The sequence below is a fragment of the Protopterus annectens genome, chromosome 2.part0 (assembly GCF_019279795.1).
Source record: "Protopterus annectens isolate FY-2018-M chromosome 2.part0, PAN1.0, whole genome shotgun sequence".
Classification (NCBI taxonomy): Eukaryota; Metazoa; Chordata; order Ceratodontiformes; family Protopteridae; genus Protopterus; species Protopterus annectens.
This window is the reverse complement of record NC_056728.1, coordinates 1,594,343,054-1,594,366,391: the sequence shown is the minus strand read 5'-3', so window position 1 is coordinate 1,594,366,391 and position 23,338 is coordinate 1,594,343,054. Positions and strand designations below refer to the sequence as shown.

At 39.3% G+C, this 23,338-nt stretch overlaps 1 protein-coding gene across 1 annotated transcript in view; it reads right to left on the bottom strand.

The window, feature by feature from the left end:
* FAT4 (FAT atypical cadherin 4) overlaps nucleotides 1-23,338 on the bottom strand; it is an 893,394-nt gene that overhangs the window by 146,021 nt on the left and 724,035 nt on the right. The window contains exon 9 of the mRNA XM_044061699.1: nucleotides 6,023-10,372. Within this exon, the coding sequence (XP_043917634.1) occupies nucleotides 6,023-10,372 (4,350 nt within the window). The remainder of the gene's footprint in view (nucleotides 1-6,022; nucleotides 10,373-23,338) is intronic.

Below are 23,338 nucleotides of genomic sequence, written 5' to 3'. Positions count from 1 at the left end.
GCACACACTCAGTTCACTCCACAACAAGTACAAATATGACTCTGTCATTGTCCATGTTGCTGTGAATGACCTGAGACGTACCTCCCTGGACTACATGAAAAGAGACATGGAGGAGCTCCCCGATCTTGTAGCCCAGGCAGGTACGACCCTAGCCCTGAGTGGCATCCTACCATCACCTAGAATGATACCACAGTACAAGGACAAAATGATTGACTTCAACAATTGGCTAAGCTTCTGTTGTCAATCTAAGGGGATCCAGTATCTGTCTGCTTAGGATGACATGATCGACAGACCACGATGCTTTGCCAGAGATGGCCTGCAGCTATCCCCCTTGGGATTCTGGATACTGGCTAAGGCTCTTGCCACCCCTATATTGCCTATTTTAGGCAAGGTTCAAATGACAAATTCACCACCATAACAGGTACAAGCAAGCAAAATCTGAAGGTAATGCTACTCAATGCTAGAAGTCTAAACCTCAAAATGCACTCAGTCGAGGCACTCCTTATAATGGAGAACATCAACATCTGTGCAGTGACAGAGACCTGGTTCAAGGCTCCAGAGAGCACCCCTGCATTACCAGGCTATAATTCATACCACACCTTTAGGCCACCTAACCTGGACAGAAACACAAAAGGCAGAGGCGTGTCCATATTCATTAAGGATATCCACACCTTCAGGCTAGTTGCTCAGCATACTGCATCTGAGATTATCCAAGTGCAGCTAACTCTGAGCAAGAACGCAATCCAAACTCTAGCTTGCTACAGATCCCCCACCATGCCCCAGGATTCCCACTCCTCATTTCTTGATACACTGGAAACTATTAGGGTACAACCCAATACCCTAATAATGGGCAATTTCAACTACCTCACCATTAACTGGGAAAACTACTCATGTACCAACCCTTTTGCTCAACATTTTCTGGAATTCATAAATTCCAATGCCATTGATCAACTTATCCAGACCCCCACCAGGGGCAGCAATATCCTACACCTGGTCATTACCAACATGGGTGACCGGTGTTCCACACCAGAGGTCAATTTCTCATTGGTCAGATCCGACCACAAGCTAATCACCCTAGACATTCACATTCCGCCCCCACCCCCCCATTAGGGAAACCACCGTAAAAATTTCTCCAAAGCCAACTTCACGCTTCTCAAGACAAAAGTGGAAAACTTCATGACACCCATGCAGATGGACAATAGAGGTACGACTGCTGAATCCTACAAAAATGCACTATATAAGCATGGATCGTGCTATCCTTAATAGAACCAAGATGCTATCCTGCAAAAAAAGGAACCCAATCTGGTGGTCCCATGCCATAAACAAACTCTACAACAGAAGAAAGAAACTGTTGCAAAAAAAGAGTAAAATCCCATGTTTGGGGGAACTCCCTGGTCAGCCTCAGTAAGAAGTTGAGATCCCTCATAAAATCCTCCAAAGCTAGTTATGAAAACAAAATTGCCACTGATTCTAAAGACAACCACAAAACATTCTATAGCTATGTCAAGAATCTCAATGGCAACACTCAGATCTGCTCTGAGTTACAGCACAATGGCACTGAATATAAAGAACCAACTAATATTGCCAACATCCTGGCAGATAGGTTCAGTGCTAACTTTATCCCCCTCTCACCACCTAAAGGGCCCATCTCTGTACTGAAAGAATGCAAAGTTCCTGTAATCATGGCTGCACAGGTAAAAAACACACTCTCCAAAGCCAAGAACACAGTATCCATGGGACCTGACAACATCCCAGGCTGCATTCTACATGGACTACAGAATGAACTGGCACCCCACTTAAGTACCATGTTCAATCATAGCCTCACCTTAGGCTTTGTGCCCACTGAATGGCACACAGCGACGGTTATCCCACTCCACAAAGGGGGAGCCACCACAGACCCTGGGAACTACCGCCCCATTAGCCTGATGAACCTAGTCTGCGAGGCCATGGAATGTATCATCATGGAACTTATAAACAAAGACATTTTGCAATCTCCAAACTCTGGACCCCACCCAATTCAGGTTTGTAAAAAGAAGATCATGTCTCCTAAATCTGATAGACTTCTTTGAAGCAGTCACCAAAGCCATAGACGAGGGTAAGCTGGTTCACACAGCCTATCTAGATCTCGCCAAGGCTTTCAACACCATTCCCCACTCTGGAATTATAGATAAACTCACAAACTAAGTATAAATCCCTGTGTCACAAGATGGGTTGCCAACTGGCTCACTGACAGAACACATACTGTGAAAGTAGCAGACTCCAAATCCGACTTCAGACCAGTGACAAGTGGAGTACCACTGGGTTCAGTCCTGGGTCCTCTCCTGTTTGGTATCTACTTCTCTGAAGAACAGACTAACACAGAAAGCCTTTGGCTAACAAAGTTCACAGATGACTGCAAACTAGGAGCCATAATCGTAACTCCTAACAATGCGGACATCGTACAAAAGGGCCTCACTGAGACAGATGTCTGGTGTCAAAGCCATGGCCTCAAGCTCAATGCCAAAAAGTGCACTGTCATCCCCTTTGGTAAAAGTTCTGTACCCATGAACTACCACATAGGCGGTAGTCTACTTAACACTGAAAGTGTGATAAGAGACCTTGGAACACAGGTAGACAGTAGTCTCTCCTTTGATAATCACAAAGCCACAGTACTCAGGAAATCCTTCTATGTGGCACACCTCATCACAAAAGGTTTCTCATCCAGGAAAAAAGAGGTCATTCTTCCCCTCTACTCGCCACTCATTAGACCCATTACAGAGTACAACGCCCCTTTTGGTATGTACCCCACAAGACATCTACAACAATTGGAAAGCCCGCAGAAATACCTCACAAAGAGGATTACCAGCCTCAAACAAATGGCCTACGCAGACCGTCTCAAAAAACTCCAGCTTTACTCCATTGCATATCACCTACTCAGAGGTGATCACTGCCTAACATACAAAACTATGTCAAACCCAGAGCTGCTGGATATTCTCCACTTAAAGAAATCCCAATCTCTCTGAGCTACATGCTTTAGAGACATAAACCTTGTCACCACAATAAACAGAACATGCTGGAGGGACAGATTCCTGTCCCGGAGACTTCCCATACTCTGGAACAAACTACCTATCTATACCAAACAGAGCTCCTCATTAGCACTCTTCAAGAAAAATCTTGATGATTGGATGGGAAATAGGAAATTCACCCCGAGGATTACTTCTGTGGCTGTGCTAAACAGGGGCACAGGAAAATAATTTTCTTGGGTGGCGAAAGCCGGGGTACCTTTTAGGCTAGGCTTATATAGGCCCGAGGAACAATAGCCTAGTACCTACCTATGAACCTATGAATATTGCTCTGAAATGTGCAGAGTGTGTGTGTGTGTGTGTGTGTGTGTGTGTGTGTGTGTGTGTGTGTGTGTGTGTGTGTGCGCTCGCAAGTTTGTGTGTCTGTGTATGTTTGCATGCAAGCACAGTGAAGAAATGACATTTAAGAATGGATAATAGAACTGAAGAAAGCAGCACAGTGTGTTAAGTCATATAGGAAGTGACACATTTCTCACTTATGAATGAACCCAAGAATATGTCAATGACCTCTGTGGCTAAGTAATTGAAGTGGCGCTATACCAATATATCTATACATTCTTTTGATTCATAAGGCAAGCTATGGCTTATTTTAAAAATTGATAAATGTTTTCTATTATTAAGGTGGTGTAGCGGTAGCGTTGATGCCTCACAGCAAGAGGTTCTCCCGTTTGATTCTCGGCTGGAGCGCCTTCTGTGTGGAGTCTGCATGTCCTCCCCATGGTCGAGTGGCACTCGAAAGACATGCGTAGAATGGGCGTAACTTCATTGAAGGTTGGACGTCGAGCTGGCACCTCTGCACCCATACAAAATCTACTGCCAATCATTAGCGGGCCGGAGTTCCGCTGTGGCAACCCCTAACCGGGAAAAGCCGAAAGAAAAACAACAACCTAGACTGAGTCTGTTGGTTATTGTGCCCATCTGTTTCTTGAAAATCTGGACCTCCCAATAACTCAGTATGCATCCATAAAAACAGCAAAGTGTTCCAAGTTCTACATGTCTCATGCATCCCAAAATGCTAAGACTTTTACAGCTGATGACTGGTACCACATCTCCCATTAGTTTAGTATTTACAATCCAGTAGTAGGCCTCATTTATCTGCCCAATTTGTAAGTGGTCATTTTTGACAAATTTGCTTCAAACTACAACCGTAAGACATAGGTTAAACCTGTCAGCCTCAGTGAGCCATTATTATTGCACAAAACATTCCATAGCTGCAAGTACCCCTGTCATATCACTTCATCTAATCCACATTATTCAATTTATTAGAAAATGTCCAATATGTCCTTATCTTAAAGAGTGCTCCCATCCACTTCTCAAACATTTACAATTTTTAAAATGATTTACATTCAATCTTAGCCAAAAGGCCAAGAGCAGATTTGCCTGAGACAGAAATGATGCTATAGTCAAAACCAAATTTAAAGGCATAAACTTAAGGCCTCATTGTCTGAACAGACCTCCAAAATTTCGCAATGTTTTTTACTTGTTAAAGTTTTACTATCATTTCATATACCAAATTATGCATAAGTTCATTTTCTTTTAATAAATGCCTCAAAACTGCATAATCATAGGTATATTTTTAAAATCCTTATGGATTAACCATTCCCTCTCCCCACCATAGCCTAGTTCTGTATTAATTATTTATCTTATAGCTTCTCTACAGTTTTTCATAGCTTATAGCCTAACCATGATTAAATCCAGCCTTGGTTACAATGCTTGGCAAATGGCCTCAGTATTCTGAATTATTTGAACTGTTTTATTTGCCAAGTTATATCTAGACAGCTTCAGTCTTCATTAGTTTTTATATTTAAAAGATTAGGAGAATCACAAACATAAAGAAGCATTACAAGTTAAGCCTAATGATAAGTGCACAACTATTTACTCTGTACAGAATGCATTCTTTTCCTCCGACCAGATATCTGTAGTCGATTTTATCCCTTCTGGTTCATGACCATGGCCTGTCTTCCCACTTCCTACTGTACTGGTAGCTAGACTGCTCTCTCTTCTGACACCATTTTCTGAACTAGCATCCAGTTCATCCTCTGGTTAGCTACCTTAGTTTGACCACCTGTCCCTGTAAACCCATATACACGTTCACTGACCCTGCATGTCAATAGCCACATCACTGTGCTGCTGATTCAATTCTTAAAACAAATCTAAACCAAGAATGTATTTCCCAGTCCCCTTTCTTAGTAGAAATGCAGCAGATGCTCTAGAGTATTTTCGAATGTTATAATTACTGCTCATTGTTTACTTCTCATTACAAACAGAGCAGTGTCGCAGAAATCATTAAGCACTTACGGACTCTAAACATTTCCTAGCAAGCATTTCTGAAGCAATAACCAAATGCAAATTTATTGGCTTTTTTAATTAAAAAAAATAAATAAATGCTAAACTGTCAGGTTTAGCATGCATATACATACAGTTTACTCACAAATTACTTCAGCTTATTTATATATTCATATTTCCCATTATATTTCCAGAGGTTTCTTTTCTACCATGATGTTTCTGTAACTACTGGACACTATATATGTTTATTACATACCTCATAGTTCAAAAGTTAATTATTAGTATATGTGTGTGTGTGTGTGTATTTGTGTGTGTGTATATGTATGTGCGTGTGCATGTGTGTGTATATACATATTTATCTACAGCTGTCTCTTTCCTATATATATATATATATATAGAGAGAGAGAGAGAGAGAGATAAACAGATTTTATATATATATATATATATATATATATATATATATATATATATATATATATATATACAGCTTTAGCCATATAAATATATAATATACACTATATTTGCAAATACACATATATACACATTTTACAAGGATCAATACTGTAGCACTGTAAATGAGAGTGAGCTAAGTTAAGTCATTTTGTCTTCTTTCAGTATTTTAAACTAAGAGAATATTTGCAAATTATTTTATAAGAATGAGATTCCGGCTATACCTGTATATCCAGCTCTGCACACACAGCTGAAGGTTCCAGGAAAGTTTTGACAAACTCCATTATTTTTGCAGGGATTTGCTAAGCATTCATTGACATCTCGCTCACATGCAATTCCTGTGAAACCATCCGGGCAAGTGCACGTGAATCCACCAACCAGATTGTGGCACGTCCCACCATTGTGACATGGTAGTGGAAGGCATTCATCAATGTCAGCCTCACATAGGTTTCCAGCATAGCCTGGTGAACACTTGCAGAAAAATGGCTGCAAAGGTTGATTTGCCATGACAATAACTGGAATGCTTTCCTGATTTTTAAGAAAGGGGGAAACTGCAAGCCTTTTTATACAGCTTCCTCCATTCTGGCAAGGATTCTGAGAGCATGGATCATCATCCACAGATTCTATGTGTACACCACTCTGTCTCTGAAGAATATCCTTAATACTTTCAAAGAAAGTTGCAGCTCCACTAGGATTTACATACTGATTGCCATGGCGTCTTACTGCAGCTGTTAAAAAAGTCCTGTTATTTTGTTCATATAACCCATAGAGCTGAACTGCAGTCCCTAGCCCAGTTAGGTGAGAATTTGAAATACGCAAAAAGTGAAGGTAGTGATTAGTGAGGAAATGTTTAACTGTTTCGACCTTTACACGCAAGAGAATACTGTTGTCTATTGTGTTGTTGTTAAACCCTGTGAAGAAAACACGGACATTACTGGTAACAGCACTGTGCAGGCCATCATTGCTATGTACTCGCAGGTCAAATGTTCCGTCTGTAGACCTTGGTTGTGAATTTAAGTCACATGTACTTGCCGGAATGCTGAAAAGACTTGTGACTCCTGAAGTAAGGGAGCACCGAAAACTGTCTAACACATCTGGATCCTGAGGTTTAACACTACCTAAAATCCCACCAGGAAATGTATTTCCAAAATAATAAACAAAGATCTCTACAGTTCTTGATTCTGACGGGTTATCATTTTGGTCTTTTACAGTAAGTAGCACAGTTCCTGTGGAAGACATCTGTGGAATACCAGAGTCACGTGTCACCACTGATAAAACAAATTTGTCAATTTGCTCTCTGTCAATTTCCCTGGTTGTTGTCAGAATTCCTGCAGTACTAAGACTGAAATAATTGGTTGCTGTCCCAGTGCTAAGCAAATTGTATGTAAAAGGACCTTGGTTTGGAGGTAGGTCTGAATCAGTGGACTCCAGAATCACCACAACTGTTCCAGCACGTTGGTTCTCCAGGACTTCCCCTTGCGTTGTTGTTAGTGTAGGCCCGTTGTCATTGATATCCTCCAAAATAACAGTCAAACAAGCACTTCCTGTAGCAGACGGTGCTCCTGAGTCAATTGCTAAAACAGTCAGATTATAGATGGCTACAGATTCACGATCCAGTTCAGCAGCCACAGTGACCTGTCCAGTCTGGGGATTAATTGAAAATGCACTATTATCATTTCCAGTACCAAGAAAATATGAGAATCTACTCCAGCTGGGGACTGAATCTGAGTCAAAGGCAGTTACAAAGGTTAGATGAGTCCCTGGTGGTACCCCTTCACTAATCTGTACAATATAAGTGTCTGAACTGAATACAGGAGGGTCATTGGCATCTAGAATGGTGATGTTAACGATAACTTCATCTATATCTGCTCCTCGAATGCTCCCAAGGTTTTTTGCAAGCACCTTCAGGGAGACCTTTTCTTCCTTTTCCCTATCAAGGATTCCAGACACAAAAATCTGGCCAGTCCTCTTATCAATCTTAAAACCTTTCTTCCTGCTGTTTCCAAAAATCATATAATAAACCTGGCCATCTTGGCCAAGATCTCTGTCGCTTGCAAAAACTTCTCCCACAACTGTGCCATTAGAGGCTGCCTCAGATACTTCAAAATAGTACTGTTTGGATAGAAAACGTGGTATGTACTCATTTGTACCTTGCAAATGGATATTAACATCAGCAAAACTACAACGGTCCTCATCAGGAACATTGAAGGCCTTTACAGTTAAGTGGTAACTTTGCTTTATTTCATAGTCTAGGAATCCTTGGGTAGTAATAACACCTGTGTTTGGATCAATTACAAAAAGGTCACTGTCTGATGACTGAATTGCATAAGCTATCTTGCCATTTGCACCAGAATCAGCATCTGTTGCATTTAACGAGAATACAGTAGTACCACTTGGAGCATTTTCAAGTACCATTGTGAAGAACTCCTCTGGATTGAAAACAGGAACATTATCATTTACATCAGTTACATGAATAGTAACACCAAGATGTCCAGTTTTAGAAATCCACCCACCATCTGCAGCAATTACTGTAAGATCATGTGACTGCTGTGTCTCATAATCTAGAGGTTTAGCTAGAGTCAGTGCACCAGAGGTTGTGTTGATTTTGAAGAGGCCAGCATCATTTCCAGATAATATACTATACGTGATGAAACCATTCATATCAGGATCCCTGTCCTTAGCTGATACTGTTCTGATCACTGACCCAACAGTAAGGCTTTCTGGAATGGAAATGCTAATCTGTTTTTGAGCAAATTCTGGTGCATGGTAGTTTTCCTCTGTTACAACAACCTTGACTGTGGCATATGATGAAAGCGGAGGATTTCCCTTGTCTTTGGCAATAACTTCAATTCTAAAATTCTTGTTTACATCATAACCAAGAGATGATGCAATAGAGATCCAGCCAGAATTTCTTTGTAAATTAAACCTGTTTGAGCTGTTGCCACCAGATACAAAATATTCCACTTCTGAATTTGGCCCAAAATCTTTTTCGTCAGTTGCAGTAACTCTAATCAGTCTTGTGCCTATTTTAGCATTTTTTGTTACAGGAGTAAAATATTCTGTTAACTCAAACTGAGGTGCATTATCATTACTGTCTACTATGTTTATTATGACTGTGGTTTCACTCATTAATGCGGGACTGCCTCTGTCAGATGCTGTCACAATAAAGCTATGTCTATTAATGTTTGCCGATGCTAAACTACTTGAATTCTGATACTTTAGACTTTGTTTGTTGAATATTTCGCCAGTGGTAGAATTGATTTTGAAAAATTCAGTCTGAGACCTAATGAAGTAAAACACTTGGCCATTAGTATCCCAGTCAGGATCTGTTGCTGTCACCTGAATAACTTTTGTACCGACTTCATTCACCTCAGGGTACTCCAAGAAATAGGAAGGCCAACTAAATCGAGGTGGATTATCATTTACATCTGTTACAAATACTGTCATATCTGTGCTCACAGTCCATCCAGAATCATGGGCAGCGATTTTTAGTACATAGAGGTCGGTGTCTTCTCGGTTCAGCGACCTAATGACAATAATGTCTCCTGAACTGGGATTTATAGAGAATGGAAGACTTGAATCAACTAATGAGTACCTGCTAATGGCATTATCACCTTCATCCTCATCTGAGGTTGTGACTCTTGCTACTGTATAACCTAGTGGAACATTTTCAGCTACATGCGCACTAAATATCTGGGAGAATCGTGGTGCATTGTCATTGACATCTAAAACTCGTACAGTCACTTTAGCAGTGGAACTTCGTGGAGGAGACCCTTTGTCTGTTGCTTTCACAGTTAGTGTGTATTCAGCATCTTTCTCCCTATCAAGGGGCCTTGTACTTCTTATGTCACCTGTTGCTCTGGCAATAGCAAAACTACTTCCCCTGTTACCATCGACTATTGTGTATTCTAACTCTGCATTATGTCCACTGTCTTTATCTGCAGCTGAGACAGTACATATTTTGCGTGGAGACAGGTTTTCCAAAATTTCACCTTGAAATGGAAAGTCTTTAAACTCTGGTGAGTTGTCATTCACATCCAGGACAGTGATCTCTATTTTCTCATAGGCAGAAAAGGGAGGAAACCCCATATCTCTGGCTTCAATCCAAAGTACATAGTTCTGCAAATGTTCAAAGTCTAAAGCACTCTTAAGAGTCAACTCTCCTGTGAGCTGGTCAACATGAAATGCATTATCAAGGTTGCCACTTACTATGTAATATGACAAAGATCCTCCTCTGGAAGAAGTCCCAAGAACCTTAGTGATAAGTTTACCAACTGCTGTGTTCTCTGGAAAGGTAAACCTTTGCTGTTCCACTTTGATCTGTGGAAAATCCACTTTGTTTGCAAATCTCACTGTTACTGTTGTAGCATCTGATTTTGGGTGTGTTCCTCCATCTTTCACTTGCACTGTGAAAGTAACTTCAGAGCTCCCCATTAATTCTTCAGCTGCCATAATCGCCCCTCTCACTGGATCGATCTGAAACTTTTCTGAGTTCCTCCCAATCAGAGAATAATGGAGTTCCGCATTTGACCCTGTATCATCATCTGAAACCGTCACTGCAAATACAAAGGAACCTGGAGAAAAAACAAAAACAATGTTATGTAATACATTGACTCACTGCTCAGTTTTTCAATGCAGAGCATCATATAGCAACATGAAACACTTTATAATAAGCCCTCCTCAGTAAATAGAATGACCGCTTCTCAGAAATAGAAAATTGTGTAAACACATAGCTTTTGATGTACTTGCTGAAAAAAAATCACAACTAAAACATTTTACATTGCAAAGAATAAATAACCAGATGAATTACAGACACAAAGAATGGCTGCAGTTTCAATAGTTACTCTTCAACAGATCGTTTTGAAATGTATATGGATGCACAATACACTACAAAGAAGGTTCGCATTCCAGCAGTGATGTCAAATCAAACGTGCAGTGAGGGGAAGGACCTTTTACAAAGTACTTAAATTAATAAGCTCATTATGCTATAGCTTTGAATTATCTTACAAAGCAGTTGCCTCCTATCTATTGGGACTCTACAGCCAAAAGATTTGCTATAGCCTGATTGTCAGTATATTTAATAAAAACCAGCATAAGATCTGTGACATAGATGTTGCATTTACAAATATCATTCACCCAAATTTAGCAGCTCTTACTTTTGCTCCTTCAGAGTTCATGCTCATTATTAAATGCTTATAACCAAGTACCGTATTAAAATAATAAATTAATTAACAAAAATGCCTAAAATGATACATAATACAATATAAAATTGTCAGCTGAGCCAGAACTACACAAATGAATAGGCGTTAACTGACCTCCCAAGTTAATATGTAATAAGCCCTAAAGTTGAGATATACAAAACAAAAGAAACATTTAATACAGAAATTCATACCATAGATTTAGGTTTTTCAAAAGTGTATGGAGTCCAATAAACAATAAACAGCAAACACATATGAATGAATATTTTACATGTAAATGAAACACAAAAGTTAGCACTGTTATGTACTGCAACTTACAAATACTAAGGGCAGGGGTAAGATGGCAAACCTTCCTCCATTGTGGGGTGCAGACAGGGTCATGATCACTGGAAAAAAATATTGCTTTCAAGAAGTGCATCTGGAGTTTAGAGTTGTGATCAGGAAATGACTTCTCTACTGGTCATGAGGGTAGCTATTATTTTAGGAGAAACCCTGTACAGATACACACCCATATTTATCTTGAATAAACGTAAAAAACAGAAACTGCTGTCCACACCCCCAAAGATCATACAATGTAATTTACACATATAAGCATAGAAGCTGCTGGTAAAAGGCAGGCAGTGATTTTAACATGCTTACTGTATAAACATCAGGCTGAAAGCAAGCTTCTAGTAATTCTCACTTGTGGTAGAGGCTGAGATAAAAGTCAGTTATGCAGAAGTGACTTGTCTGAGCAGCTGCCTTGAATGTCAGTGGCGAACAATTGTTTCTACATGATTTTATTTATTTATCTATATATATGTATTTATTTATTTATTTAATACTGCATTTATTTATTTTGGATTGAGTCATGTAAAGGGTCAGGAAGATACACGTGTGGTTTGGGACAGCATTTTACAAGGCAGGGGCAAAATAACGAAAGTCCAAAGAGCCAGTCCCTATTATGGCTTTTAGAATGTGGAGGATTAGCAGACAGCATGCAAACAGGTCTTTTCCACATTCATTTTATTTCTGTAGTGGGAAGGGGGTGAGTAGCTTTTAGTACTGCAACTTGTGTGCAAGTACCAGTTATGACATTATCATAAGCTTTGGGAGCATTCGGTCAACTCAAACAGCTAAGTAAATCAGAGTGATGAGTTTATGGATGGGCACATGAATCAAAACAATACTGTGAAGGATTGACAGAAGGATAGATGAAGCTGGAATAATGATACACAGGTGACTTAGTCTGGTCTATCAATACACTCCCTCTCCAAAAGCTTTATTAGGTTACAGATGTAGACACTTGAAAAGTTTGCCACACAGTCCAAGCAACTTGCAAACTCTCTTGGTTACTTTCTCAGTGTGAACAGTTAAACTGATGGATTGGTCAGAAAGACTCCAATATATGTATAGTTTCAAGAGCAACTAGTACAAGGCTTGTTGTTTTCACATACGCAGAAAATTGTCTGTGTCACATAGGCATGTCACAAAACATACTCTTTGTTTTACTTAAGCTGTTTGTGAGCAACACTATAGAAAACAGCTATGGACTTTTGGAAAGTCCTAATTTAGATTAATTTAGACCGTTTGTTAGGTCAGCTCGATTCTGTGTAACTGTTTAGATGAATGGAAGGTGCTCTGAAGCTTTGGAAGCTGACTAACCATAATATGCTTGTCAGGACATAACTTGTAAAGCAAACAGCAACAGTGATGAAGTGAAGAACATCTACAATTCTCTTCCATGTCCCCTCTCTTGGGAAAGTGAATCACGTTTATCTCCTTGCAGTGCAAGTAAGCTCCCTACCTTTACATGATTTTGAATCAGACTGTATCAGATGTCATTTTATGCCGCTGGGAAACCATATGGTTCTCTACAGTTCCACATATATAGAGGTTTAAAGCCCTGACTATGGCTTGGGTGGCCCAAGTTTGATTAGCAGCTCAGGCACCTGAGGGAGCTGGGTGGATAAGTACATTCATATGGAGAAGGCATTGTGGGCCCCTGTAGTGATGTGGATTGCATGGCGAAGCATAAGCCTTCATTTTCAGGATGCTGGCAAAGACAAAAAGCACCCTCTGGCCTGCCTAAATAATGGAAACCTCCTGTCAGCTCTCACTCTGACACTGGATGAAATTCCCAGTGTTAAGGAACAAATGGGCCATGTTTCACAGGGGAGACTTAATGGTCGACAGGGGCAGGGGAGACAAAAAGGATAAAAGAAAAAAAATGCATGGTTCATCTGCTTGCTGGTCTAATGGCTACTACTATTATTGTATTAATCTGTGATCTATCATGTCAAAAGTATTTGCCAAGTCCACAAATCCCGCGGCAGTCAGCATGCATTTATTCATGACCCAGAACTGGGAGTTTATCAAGAAACTAATGGCCGGCACTACCATCTTCTCCCTCCCTCATGGGTGAAGCCAAAGTTTCACTCAAAGCATGGAGGAAAGTATCCTTGTCAGAGCATCTGCACACTAACTAATATGTTTTAGCTACAAAAGGTATGCTAATGGCCCTTTCATTCCCCATTAAGCCAACCTTTAACACCTCATTTCTGCATGTGGATGTTTCCCTTTTACAGAGGACATTTACAGCACTTATACTCCATGTTTTCTGCTGGCAACGGGGGAAGGAATCAGCAACCAGATTTAGGCTATCGTACAGGGGATAACATTTTTTTCCCTTGAATGCTAGTCCTTGCTGGTACATGGATCTGTGTTTGCAATGCATGCCACACTGGGCTTATAAGGCCACCATGCATTTATGATACACTTAGCTACGTGATCTTCATGTAAACCTCCCCAGACGGAAAATGTTCCTGGACCTGACTGCTGATATCTATCAAAGGATGCTCCAGCTGCGAAAAGTGCTTCACTCTCCCTCCAAGACATTATATTTGGCTACTTGTTATTCAGTCCTGCCTCTCCTGACTGACTCAATTAGGTTTCAGTTCTGATATTCGCATTCGGGTCATTTGGTTTGTAGTCAAGACTGAAATATGCATGGCAGCACTGGATGAATACCGTTTAGTCATCAGTTATCCCTTACTGACAAGTTCAGTGTGAGTTTCTGCACCTGCACAACTTCACATTTCTTTGCCTCACTTTATTACTATAGTGAGACCAAGGCCAATGATAGTGTCAAGGGAGGAAAAAACTTATGATAAGATATTTCAGTAAGTTATTCAGGATACATTTTTTTACCAACTCAGTATATAGCAGACTGTCACAATAAGTGGTAACAGCTGTTACTTAACAGAAAAAAAAATATCTGACAATGTGTGGTAACATTTTTCCATCATCATCATCCAGAAAATATCTGGTACTTTGAACACCTTTGCCATCTACCACACTTCTGAAACCATGGTTACATTAAGTGATAAGTTTAAAACATGAACTATCTGCAGGAAACATATTCTTTAGCTATTTCTGGGAAATGACAGTGACACTGTCTTCATCAATAACACCACCCTCAGAACCATGATGCCAGAGAATCTTGGCATGCACCCTGGTGTCTTTATCCCTGAATAAACGTAATGCATTGGCAGTGTAGGCAGCCATATTCTTCTGAAAAGAAGTACAACAGATTATATCTCGCCAGAAAAAAAGCAAGTATCTTAGACAAAGCAAATAAACATCTCTTAAATTTTCTTCCATGCAAGAGATTTATTCTCCGCTTGAAATGCCTGTGCTTATCTAGGGTTTTGGTTTGTTAATATTACGCATAATCACAAGTTAGCTTTTGTTTAATTTCTCTTGCTTTTATTTCTCATTGGTCTATATGTACGTATAACAGTCTTTGAGGGGTAAATGTTTCATTCCTTCAATAGCACACATCTTTTTCTTTTATTTCTATGAACTATTCTAAATGAAGCACTTCACAAGTAAGTTAGTACTTGATAAACCATGTAGGTAAGTAGGATGTCATATTCCACAGCAGATCAGCCATGGATTGTGTTGTGCTCCATATTCCAGCATGCAGGGTCCACGACATAGCCTAGAGAAGGGACAAGAGTGGGCTTCACGTGGCTTCCTATGGCATACAGCAGGTAGTTTAAGCTGTGGTGAGCAAACCTGATTAATGATGTAATAGACAATCTACAAGGAAAAATAAGAAGCGATAATCTGGTGAAGATGATTACAAATGGACATCTGATGTTGCATTGCTTACGTATTCAACAATATACAATATCACATTTAAAGAGTGTGTTGCCAATAAAAGGACAAGAAACAGTGAGTGCAGATCCTTAAGTACAAGAGTTCTATGCAGACCAATTGTTTTGCTGTTATTGTATGTGGAGTGTGGAATGGTTTACAAGGTAGCAGTCTGATGCTCAGGCCACTGGTGACAGTGCTTGTTCCAAGCCTAATGGTCATATGTCACCACGTGACAGCTAAGTGTATGAGGTGTGCACTGGAGTTTGTAGATATAATAAGCAGCTATTCTAAAAACGGATCATTCCAAATGTCACTACTTAGGAAAAACAGGGAGAGAGTGAAATAATACACAAGACACAGGGCGGAGCAATGGACAGAAAGTGCAGTTGTTCCCAGTCAGCAGGATGGCAATAGCAATAGTAAGGCACCCTAACTATACTCCATCCATCCATCCTCAATCCCTTTTCCCATTTTGTACATGGAGTCGGGGTGTCACTTCAAAGTATAAAAACATGTTGTGCTACAGTGAATCAGTATGTGATGATCAGGTTAAAACCATCTGAGATGTCCTCAGATGCTAATATGGAAACTGCAAAGGATGGACAGTCAGCTAATTACATCAGATGAAGTCTGTGTACGATAAAGTAACATATAGTATGTCTCCCTTAAAACCATTACATGAAGAGGCAATTTGTAATGAGCTGTATTAGGACCAAGTTGCCGGGGACTGCTGTCAACATTTCATTTCAAGCCTCTTGCCAAAATGGTAAGGGAAACTGCATTTTACAGCTAGTAGGGAGTGCATGCAAAGTCTTGAAGGAAGTTGCAAGTAGATACGTACCATATATTAAGGTCCTGCTTTACTCACATAATTACCTGGTGCAAGAGTATAGCTAAGCACACTCTTGGTATTCTATAGTGTTCATTTTTTATTTATATCACTCAGAAACATTGTAGCTTTTTCATGCTATATTATGTCTATAGTTCTCTAAAATAACACCTCTAACAACAGGTATATAACTTGCTTACAGAAAGGATTCCTTATCTAAAAAATACATCTTTAATAGTTTTAGAAGGAATCACTGAAAATGATGCTGGAGGGTGACAACATTTTCAAAGATGTGCCCTTTGTTTTAAATGCCAGGTCAGTTGGGAGGTAGGAAAAAAAGAGCTTTTGAGTACAGAATTGAATTTTGTGGCTACAACCCTGAAATGGTGCTAGCAAATAGTGGAAGGCCTTCCAAAGGTGGGCCTGCCAAAATAATTTTACTAAAGGAGAAGTCTTTTCCAGATAGTGAAAAAGTTGCAAAGGATATCCAGCAAGACTTGTATTAAAATCATTGTCTCTGTTACAGAGTTTGGGTTTTAGTATCCACTCAGTGTTAAAGCCAGGATCCCATTAAATTCCACCAGTGATTTTAATGGAAAGTTTCTGCTTTTCATTTACAATCATTCTTCTTAAACCTTCTTTATTAATTGGGGTGGGGAATTTAAATCCTTAGGTCAGACTAGTAATAACAGTGCTTAATCCCTGCTGAACTGAATCTCCAGACATAGTGAGTGAGTGGCAGTAGCCTTGCAGAAAAGGTTTTACAATGTAAAATCACATCTAGATTTAAATGTTATACTTCTTTCTGATTGTTGAGAAGGATTTGTAAGAGGGTAACAGGGTACTCACGCACAGGAATTATTTTCAGATCTTAACAGGGTACATCTGTTTATTGTAACACATAGCTGCCTCTGTTCAAATCCAGCTAAGGTGAAGCATTAGAAACGCATGGTGGTGCTGTGGTAGCGTTGTCGCCTCACAGTAAGACATTGTCCTGTTCAATTCTCAGCTACAGCGTCTTCTGTGTGGAGACGTGTGAATGGGCGTACCTTTGTTGAAGGTTGTGCGTCATGGCCAGCAACTCGGCACATAAAAATCTATTGCCAATCATTAGCAAGCAATTAAGATTACCACCAATTCTGGTTTTCACAGGCTGGACCTAATCTGGCAATTATGCCATGTGAAAAACATACAAAAATTGTGTCATGATAGTATATGAGAAAAATGAATGACTTCAATGGTCTTGCTAAGTCCAGAATGTGGTCATCAGCTGCAAAGCTTTCTCTTCCCTTGGAATGTGGAGGGGTGAGCTTAAAAAAATAAAAACAAAACTAGATGAACCTTTCTGGTTTATATTTTTTTTCCTTCTAAATTTCTTTCTTCAATGGGCCTTGTCACTGTAGTGGATATACTGCTCAGGGTTGGTCTGTTGTGGGAAAATATAACTTGTTTAAGGAAAAGAGGTCAATTAGTTGATTATACAGTAAAAACAAGTACGTATAGGAGTGTCCAGTGTTTTTGATGCTGTAAACTGCATTGTCTGTTATCTCAGTTATCCCAATTCATTTGAGAATTGATATTAGGTAAGGCACTTCCTTGTGTGTCACATCAGGTTCATGTTTTTTTTTTTTTTTTATGGTTCAGAGTTTTGTCAAGTTCATATAACAGTGATTAAGCAGAAAGCATTTATCTAATCTGGACTGGGGCATGTCCTGGCATGTATGTACCCCATTTAATGTGTAGGTTGGAATTTCTTTGTGATGATATGAGGGGCATGATTCAGGCAGGTTCACTCTCGATCCTCACAGGTTTCTAATTACATGATCGGGTTATAGTACAATAATCATTAGAAAAAACAGACAGCCCTAGATTTACCCATTCTAAAGCCTTAAACCAAGCCTGTGATATAAATAGGACCTGCTGGAGAGATAGGTACGTATCCCAAAGACTACCCCATCTATGGAACAGGCTCCCCATCCATGTGAAGCAGAGTTCCTCCCTAGCCCAATTCAAGTGCAACTTGAACAAATGGATGGGAAACTGGAAATTCATCCCTGGTTTGGCACCATGTCTCTAATGGACACAGGTAACCTGTAAATGGTTCATCTCCCAGGCCCATGCTCGCACTCATCAAGGGTAACAGAACTTGTCAGAGATTTTGGATGCATGGATAGGCTTAAAAAAGCCCTTGTGGTCATTAGCCTAGTAAACAACTATGAACCTATGAATCTATGAACAGAGTTTCTGAAAAAGCATAAAAAATTAAAGTAAAAAAATAAACAATCATTAAAATAGCCCTTTTAAAATGAAGCAATGACAGTTCGACTGATCGTTTTCTTCCTCATACACTGTGTGTTTATGTCTTTTTTGTCTAACGAGCTAAAGAACTAAGATTACATTAGTTCACTATTTGCCATAAATGTCTTGGCAGTTCTAAAGAGCAGATTTGTGCCGAATTTTTGAAAATAGGAATTAAATATTATCAAGGCTGTTTAAGACAGGCATAATCATGGTAGAATCAAGAAATTAACTCGGAAAAAGGACTTTTGTTAGTTCTTGACTGTAACATGACTTCACCTTACCTCTCTTAAGCAACTTTGATACAATTTAATTCTTGTTTTCAAACACGTGGCCTAAATCTATTCTTTACTAGTAAGACATTTATGATAAATAGCAAACTCATTTAATCTTAGCTCTTTAGGTCATTAGACAAAAATGATATAAAGACACCGCCCTACATGAGGAAGAAAGCAATAGATCGATTTGTCCACGTTTCATCTTTTTTCTTAAACGAGTTACTTTCTCCCACAGCAGACCAACCCCTAGCAGTTTATCCACTCCACTGACAAGGTACAATGAAGAATGAAATTTAAAACGGAAAACAAATATAAGCCAGAAAGCTGCACACGCTCACCTAGCTTCGTACTTTATGAGAAAAAAACATTCTCTAACTTTGATCTAAATACTGCAGAAAACTATGATACTACATCTCCTACACCTTCAGATAAACTAAAATTCTGCAGCAGACACTGTTTTGGTACTAATTTGAAAAGAAGACTTACTTACTGGTTCAGGGCATGATTTTTGTCAGTAAACTCCCACTTTCATTGAAATGCTCTACTCTAGGTATCAGAAAATGTGCCAAAACTATGCATAAATAGCTAATATTTCTGAAAGAAAGTGTTGAGTCTAGTTCTTTGTGGGACCATACATTTCTGGCTTCCTTGACAGATTATAAAGATTATTAATCTTTTTTTTTTTTTTCACATTTAATCAGTTTTGTCTGGAGCGTACTATATCACAGTGCTAGCCTACTAACCTTAAGTGAAGACCACCTGCCTGGTTAAAAGAATACCTCATCCTGGGAAAATTTCACAAGTGAAAACCCACTGTATCGCAATACTATCATGCAACCACAGGTAGCAGGCATCCACATCTTAATTTGCAGATTAGAAGGAAACTAAATTCCATCTCATCTCCTAACACTGCCCAGAGAGTTAGAAATAGATAAATGGTAGCATATGGGAGCTTCATAAGAGTTCACCTAAAGCAAAAGAAAGAGTTTAGGGCATTGTGAGACAAACACAAATACAAATGCCATGTCAGCAATGATAGTTGTATAACCCCCCCCCCCCGCAAAAAAAAAAAAAAAAAAACATTTTAAAACACATTCTTATTTTATGGAACCCCTGAACTGAATATAATCATCTATATGGCCTCTGCACCGTTGCAGACAAATTTCTCTTATGCAGTACAAAGCATGATTAACATTCTATACCTGCCTAAAAGATAGCTATTTTACTAAGTTGGAGTTAAGTTGCGAAGTCCATACATTATGGCACAAAAAAATGGGAAAATAAAAAAAAAGAATTGCAAAGAACTAATGGTCTTCAGCTGTCAAAATACATACAATCTATTTTTTTTTTAATTTGAGCTGAACCTGTCGCTGACAATCGCCTCTGGGGGATGTCATTTGCAATACGTTCTGCTCATTGTTGCCTATTTCCCCTGAGGTTACAGACATAACTGTAAAAAGGTTTGTGGTTGTCCTTTGCCTGAGAAGCTATTTTGTCTTTAAATTTACCCTTTGAAATACTAATTAGCCCTCTTAACTGCCTGTTTAGATTGGTCAGGGGGTTCTTAGTATATATGTCTTTGTTCTCCTACGCTTTCCAAGATTTTTTTTTCTTTTGTTGTATAACCGATTGACATTGCGATTTCATCAGGTTGGCTTGTCCTTTGAGTTTGTCTTATTCTTAATATGAGTGGGCACAGCTCACTCTATACAGCTATCAATATGGTGTACAGAGATTTTGTAAATAGCTCAGCATATGCTATGATGTTTACTGGTTTTAGGGGTGTTTAGAATTTATGCAACGTATTGCTTAGTAGAGACAAGGTTAGCCTTGGAATAGTTCTTATAGGTTTTGGTTTCATTAGCTCCCCGGATTTAATTTTTATTTAAAGCAATACTGCCTTATGGTCAGATCTGATGAGCAAAGTTATTACACTGGGTGAGGAGCACTGACCCCCCCCCCCATATGTTCATGAGTACAAGGTCAAGGATGTTCGTACTCCTGGTAGGGAATTGACTAACTGTTCCAGGATGTTGGTATTAACAAAGATTTTTATCCTCTTCTACACTTCCCAAGAAGACTAATAACTTCCGGAAAGTGAAAAGACACTCTACTTTTTTCAATTTACATCCTTAAGAACTCAGAAGCATTTGAAGGAGGCATAGTAAAATATTCACTTTGCAGTTCAACAACACTGATAGCAGCATGTATGGCTATGAGCAAAGTCTTCTCAAGTAATGGCCAGCAACTAACATGTATTTGCTTAGCCTCATTTTTAGATGCCCCACTCCATGGCATTATTAGATGTACTACAACAATGGCACAATTTGCTTTCAGGAGAAGGCCTGCTGACCTCAATGAAAATATACTGGAAGGATGGCATTCTGCTTTTAATCCATAATGTTTGTTAAGATATAACTTCTATATCTGTATAGTATCATGGTAGGTATAGGCTTGCCCCATGCTTTACCAACATTACCAGTACCAACGTAACCACTAACATCATAACACTTGGGCATCACATGATTGTTCAGATATGTGTATGTAAGCTTGCAGTTTTGGAATATGTTTAGACAAAGGTGTTTTTCCAAAATGTGTCAACTGTCAGTCTTCACTGATGTTGACCATGGTGCTTTGATGACATTATTGCCAAAATATGCAATGTGTGTTGTCAGCATGTGTATACTTTTTTTTTATAAATATAGTAATGTATTGACGTTTTTCCCTAATCCTCATAACTTTAATTTACTTCAGTATAAAATTACACTAAAAACTATTCAGAAAAAATATATTGCTATAAGTACAAGATATGGAATATGGGGGCTTCTTCACTATAAACTGGCTTACATTCAGTTGTCTGGAATATCTGAATTCACAGCACAGTAACTTCAGCATAACAGCTTGAGTTTTCCCTGTTGCTATCACTTTAAATTTACCCATATATGATGGAGATGCTAAAGCTCTTATGATATGGTTTGATGGGTTGTCAGTTTCTCAACTATTCAAAAAGTGAGACAGACTTTATACTAACTGCCTGAAGTCATGCTTTCTTCAAGGCGCAGTGACTCTAGAATGAGAATAATAAATTAAGGATGGGGACTTTGGTGACACCAACAGCATGGGCACGGTGTAACTTTGCTGTTCTGCCTCCAGCTCTAGAGCATATAACATAGTAATACATTGTAAGTGGTGTTTTTTGGTGGGGCTAGCTCTGGAAATTATACTCTATAGCTTCTGTATTTCTGAACTTTATGCCTTGGATGGCTGCAAGAAAAAGAACAGAGTAGCTTCCCAAGCTGTATCCTCACCACATATTCAGCCTTTGACAATGAGCGGTCCAAAGTCTTAGGACCCCCTGAGTCATCAGTGATGAAAATATTGATAAGAGGTTTAATACCATGTCGTCAGAACTTCAGAAAATGAATGGTACGCTTTTACATTACATTGTTAGGCTGGACTGAAAAATAAAAGACATTGTTGGCACATGCCAATCAGTTAATAACACAAGACACCCATCTTGAGGAATTCCAGCAAAGACAGTAACCGTCAGAGGTAAAGAGTGAGTATGTAGTGGTGAAAATCACTGCCCTAGAGGACAGGGGCCAGAGAAAAAACACGGTTTCATTTTCTGAAGTGGTGGAAGGACAGAACTGCTGTAGGTTTGTAAGAACTGCACTGTTAAAATGGTCAGGTATCCCGCAAAAATATCTTATTACTGAGCAGGTGCACAGGGTCTCCTTCCTCAGTGGGTTAGTGACCATGTTTTGTACCAGATTTTGGTCAGCTTTCTTAATTATGCTGTGGAGGAGAAGTTATTAGGGCACCTGTGGTGGCCAGGGAAAATTTCAACAGTCTAAAGCTCTGGGTCTTCATAAAGCATGACTTTTTGGCTGGAACAAGGTAGCAGAGAGCTGAATTCAGTTTGCAAAGGAAGCTGTGTCATCAAAATGGTTGGAAGTTTAAACTAATCTAGCCAGCATCTTTAAAAGTTGCCCTGCCTGAGGGATCTGTTACATTCATGTCAGCAGGAGATGCCCTGGCCAAGTCGCAACAGTCTACTTTGGCATCCACACCAAAAGAAGGAATAAATGAGTTAACTGTTATTCTAGTACTTCATAAAATCATAATATAGCAGCCAGGTGGTTCATAGTTCCTTTACCAATGTCTAAATTAATATTGCAGGACAGGCAAAAGACTGCAGATGCAGTGGCACAAGCAGAGTCAGAACTCAGCTGCTAAAGCAGGGATGTCTTTTTTCGAGCATCTACTAATGTGACAATACATTTGCTTAATATTTCACTATTGTGACATGTAAATGGAATATCTAGACTTGGCTGACTTTAAAGTTTTGTTGGAGTCTGACTCTGTAGCTCTGGGGTGCAATGCTTTAATACACTTATTGCTATTCATATCATTATGGTTATTACACAGACCTTATGAATATTAGGTTTTATGAATGCCTGGAGGGAGTGAAAGTTTTCCAGCAAGTCGACTGGCACTCCATATAGACAGACTTGAAAAGCATTTGAATTTCTTTTGATTTCTCTTGCACTTTAAAAGGTGGTAACGCTGTCTCTCTGCCTTTTAATGTTTGTGATAAATTGCAAGTCGTTTATATAATATGTTTAATTACATAGATAACTGTAAATGTTTTTTTTTTTAATGATACTGCAGTAGCGTTGTCGCCTCACAGTATGACATTGTCCTGTTCAATTCTCAACTAAAGCGTCTTCTGTGTGGAGACATGCATGAATGGGCATACCTTCATTGAAGGTTGTGCGTCAGAGCTGGCAA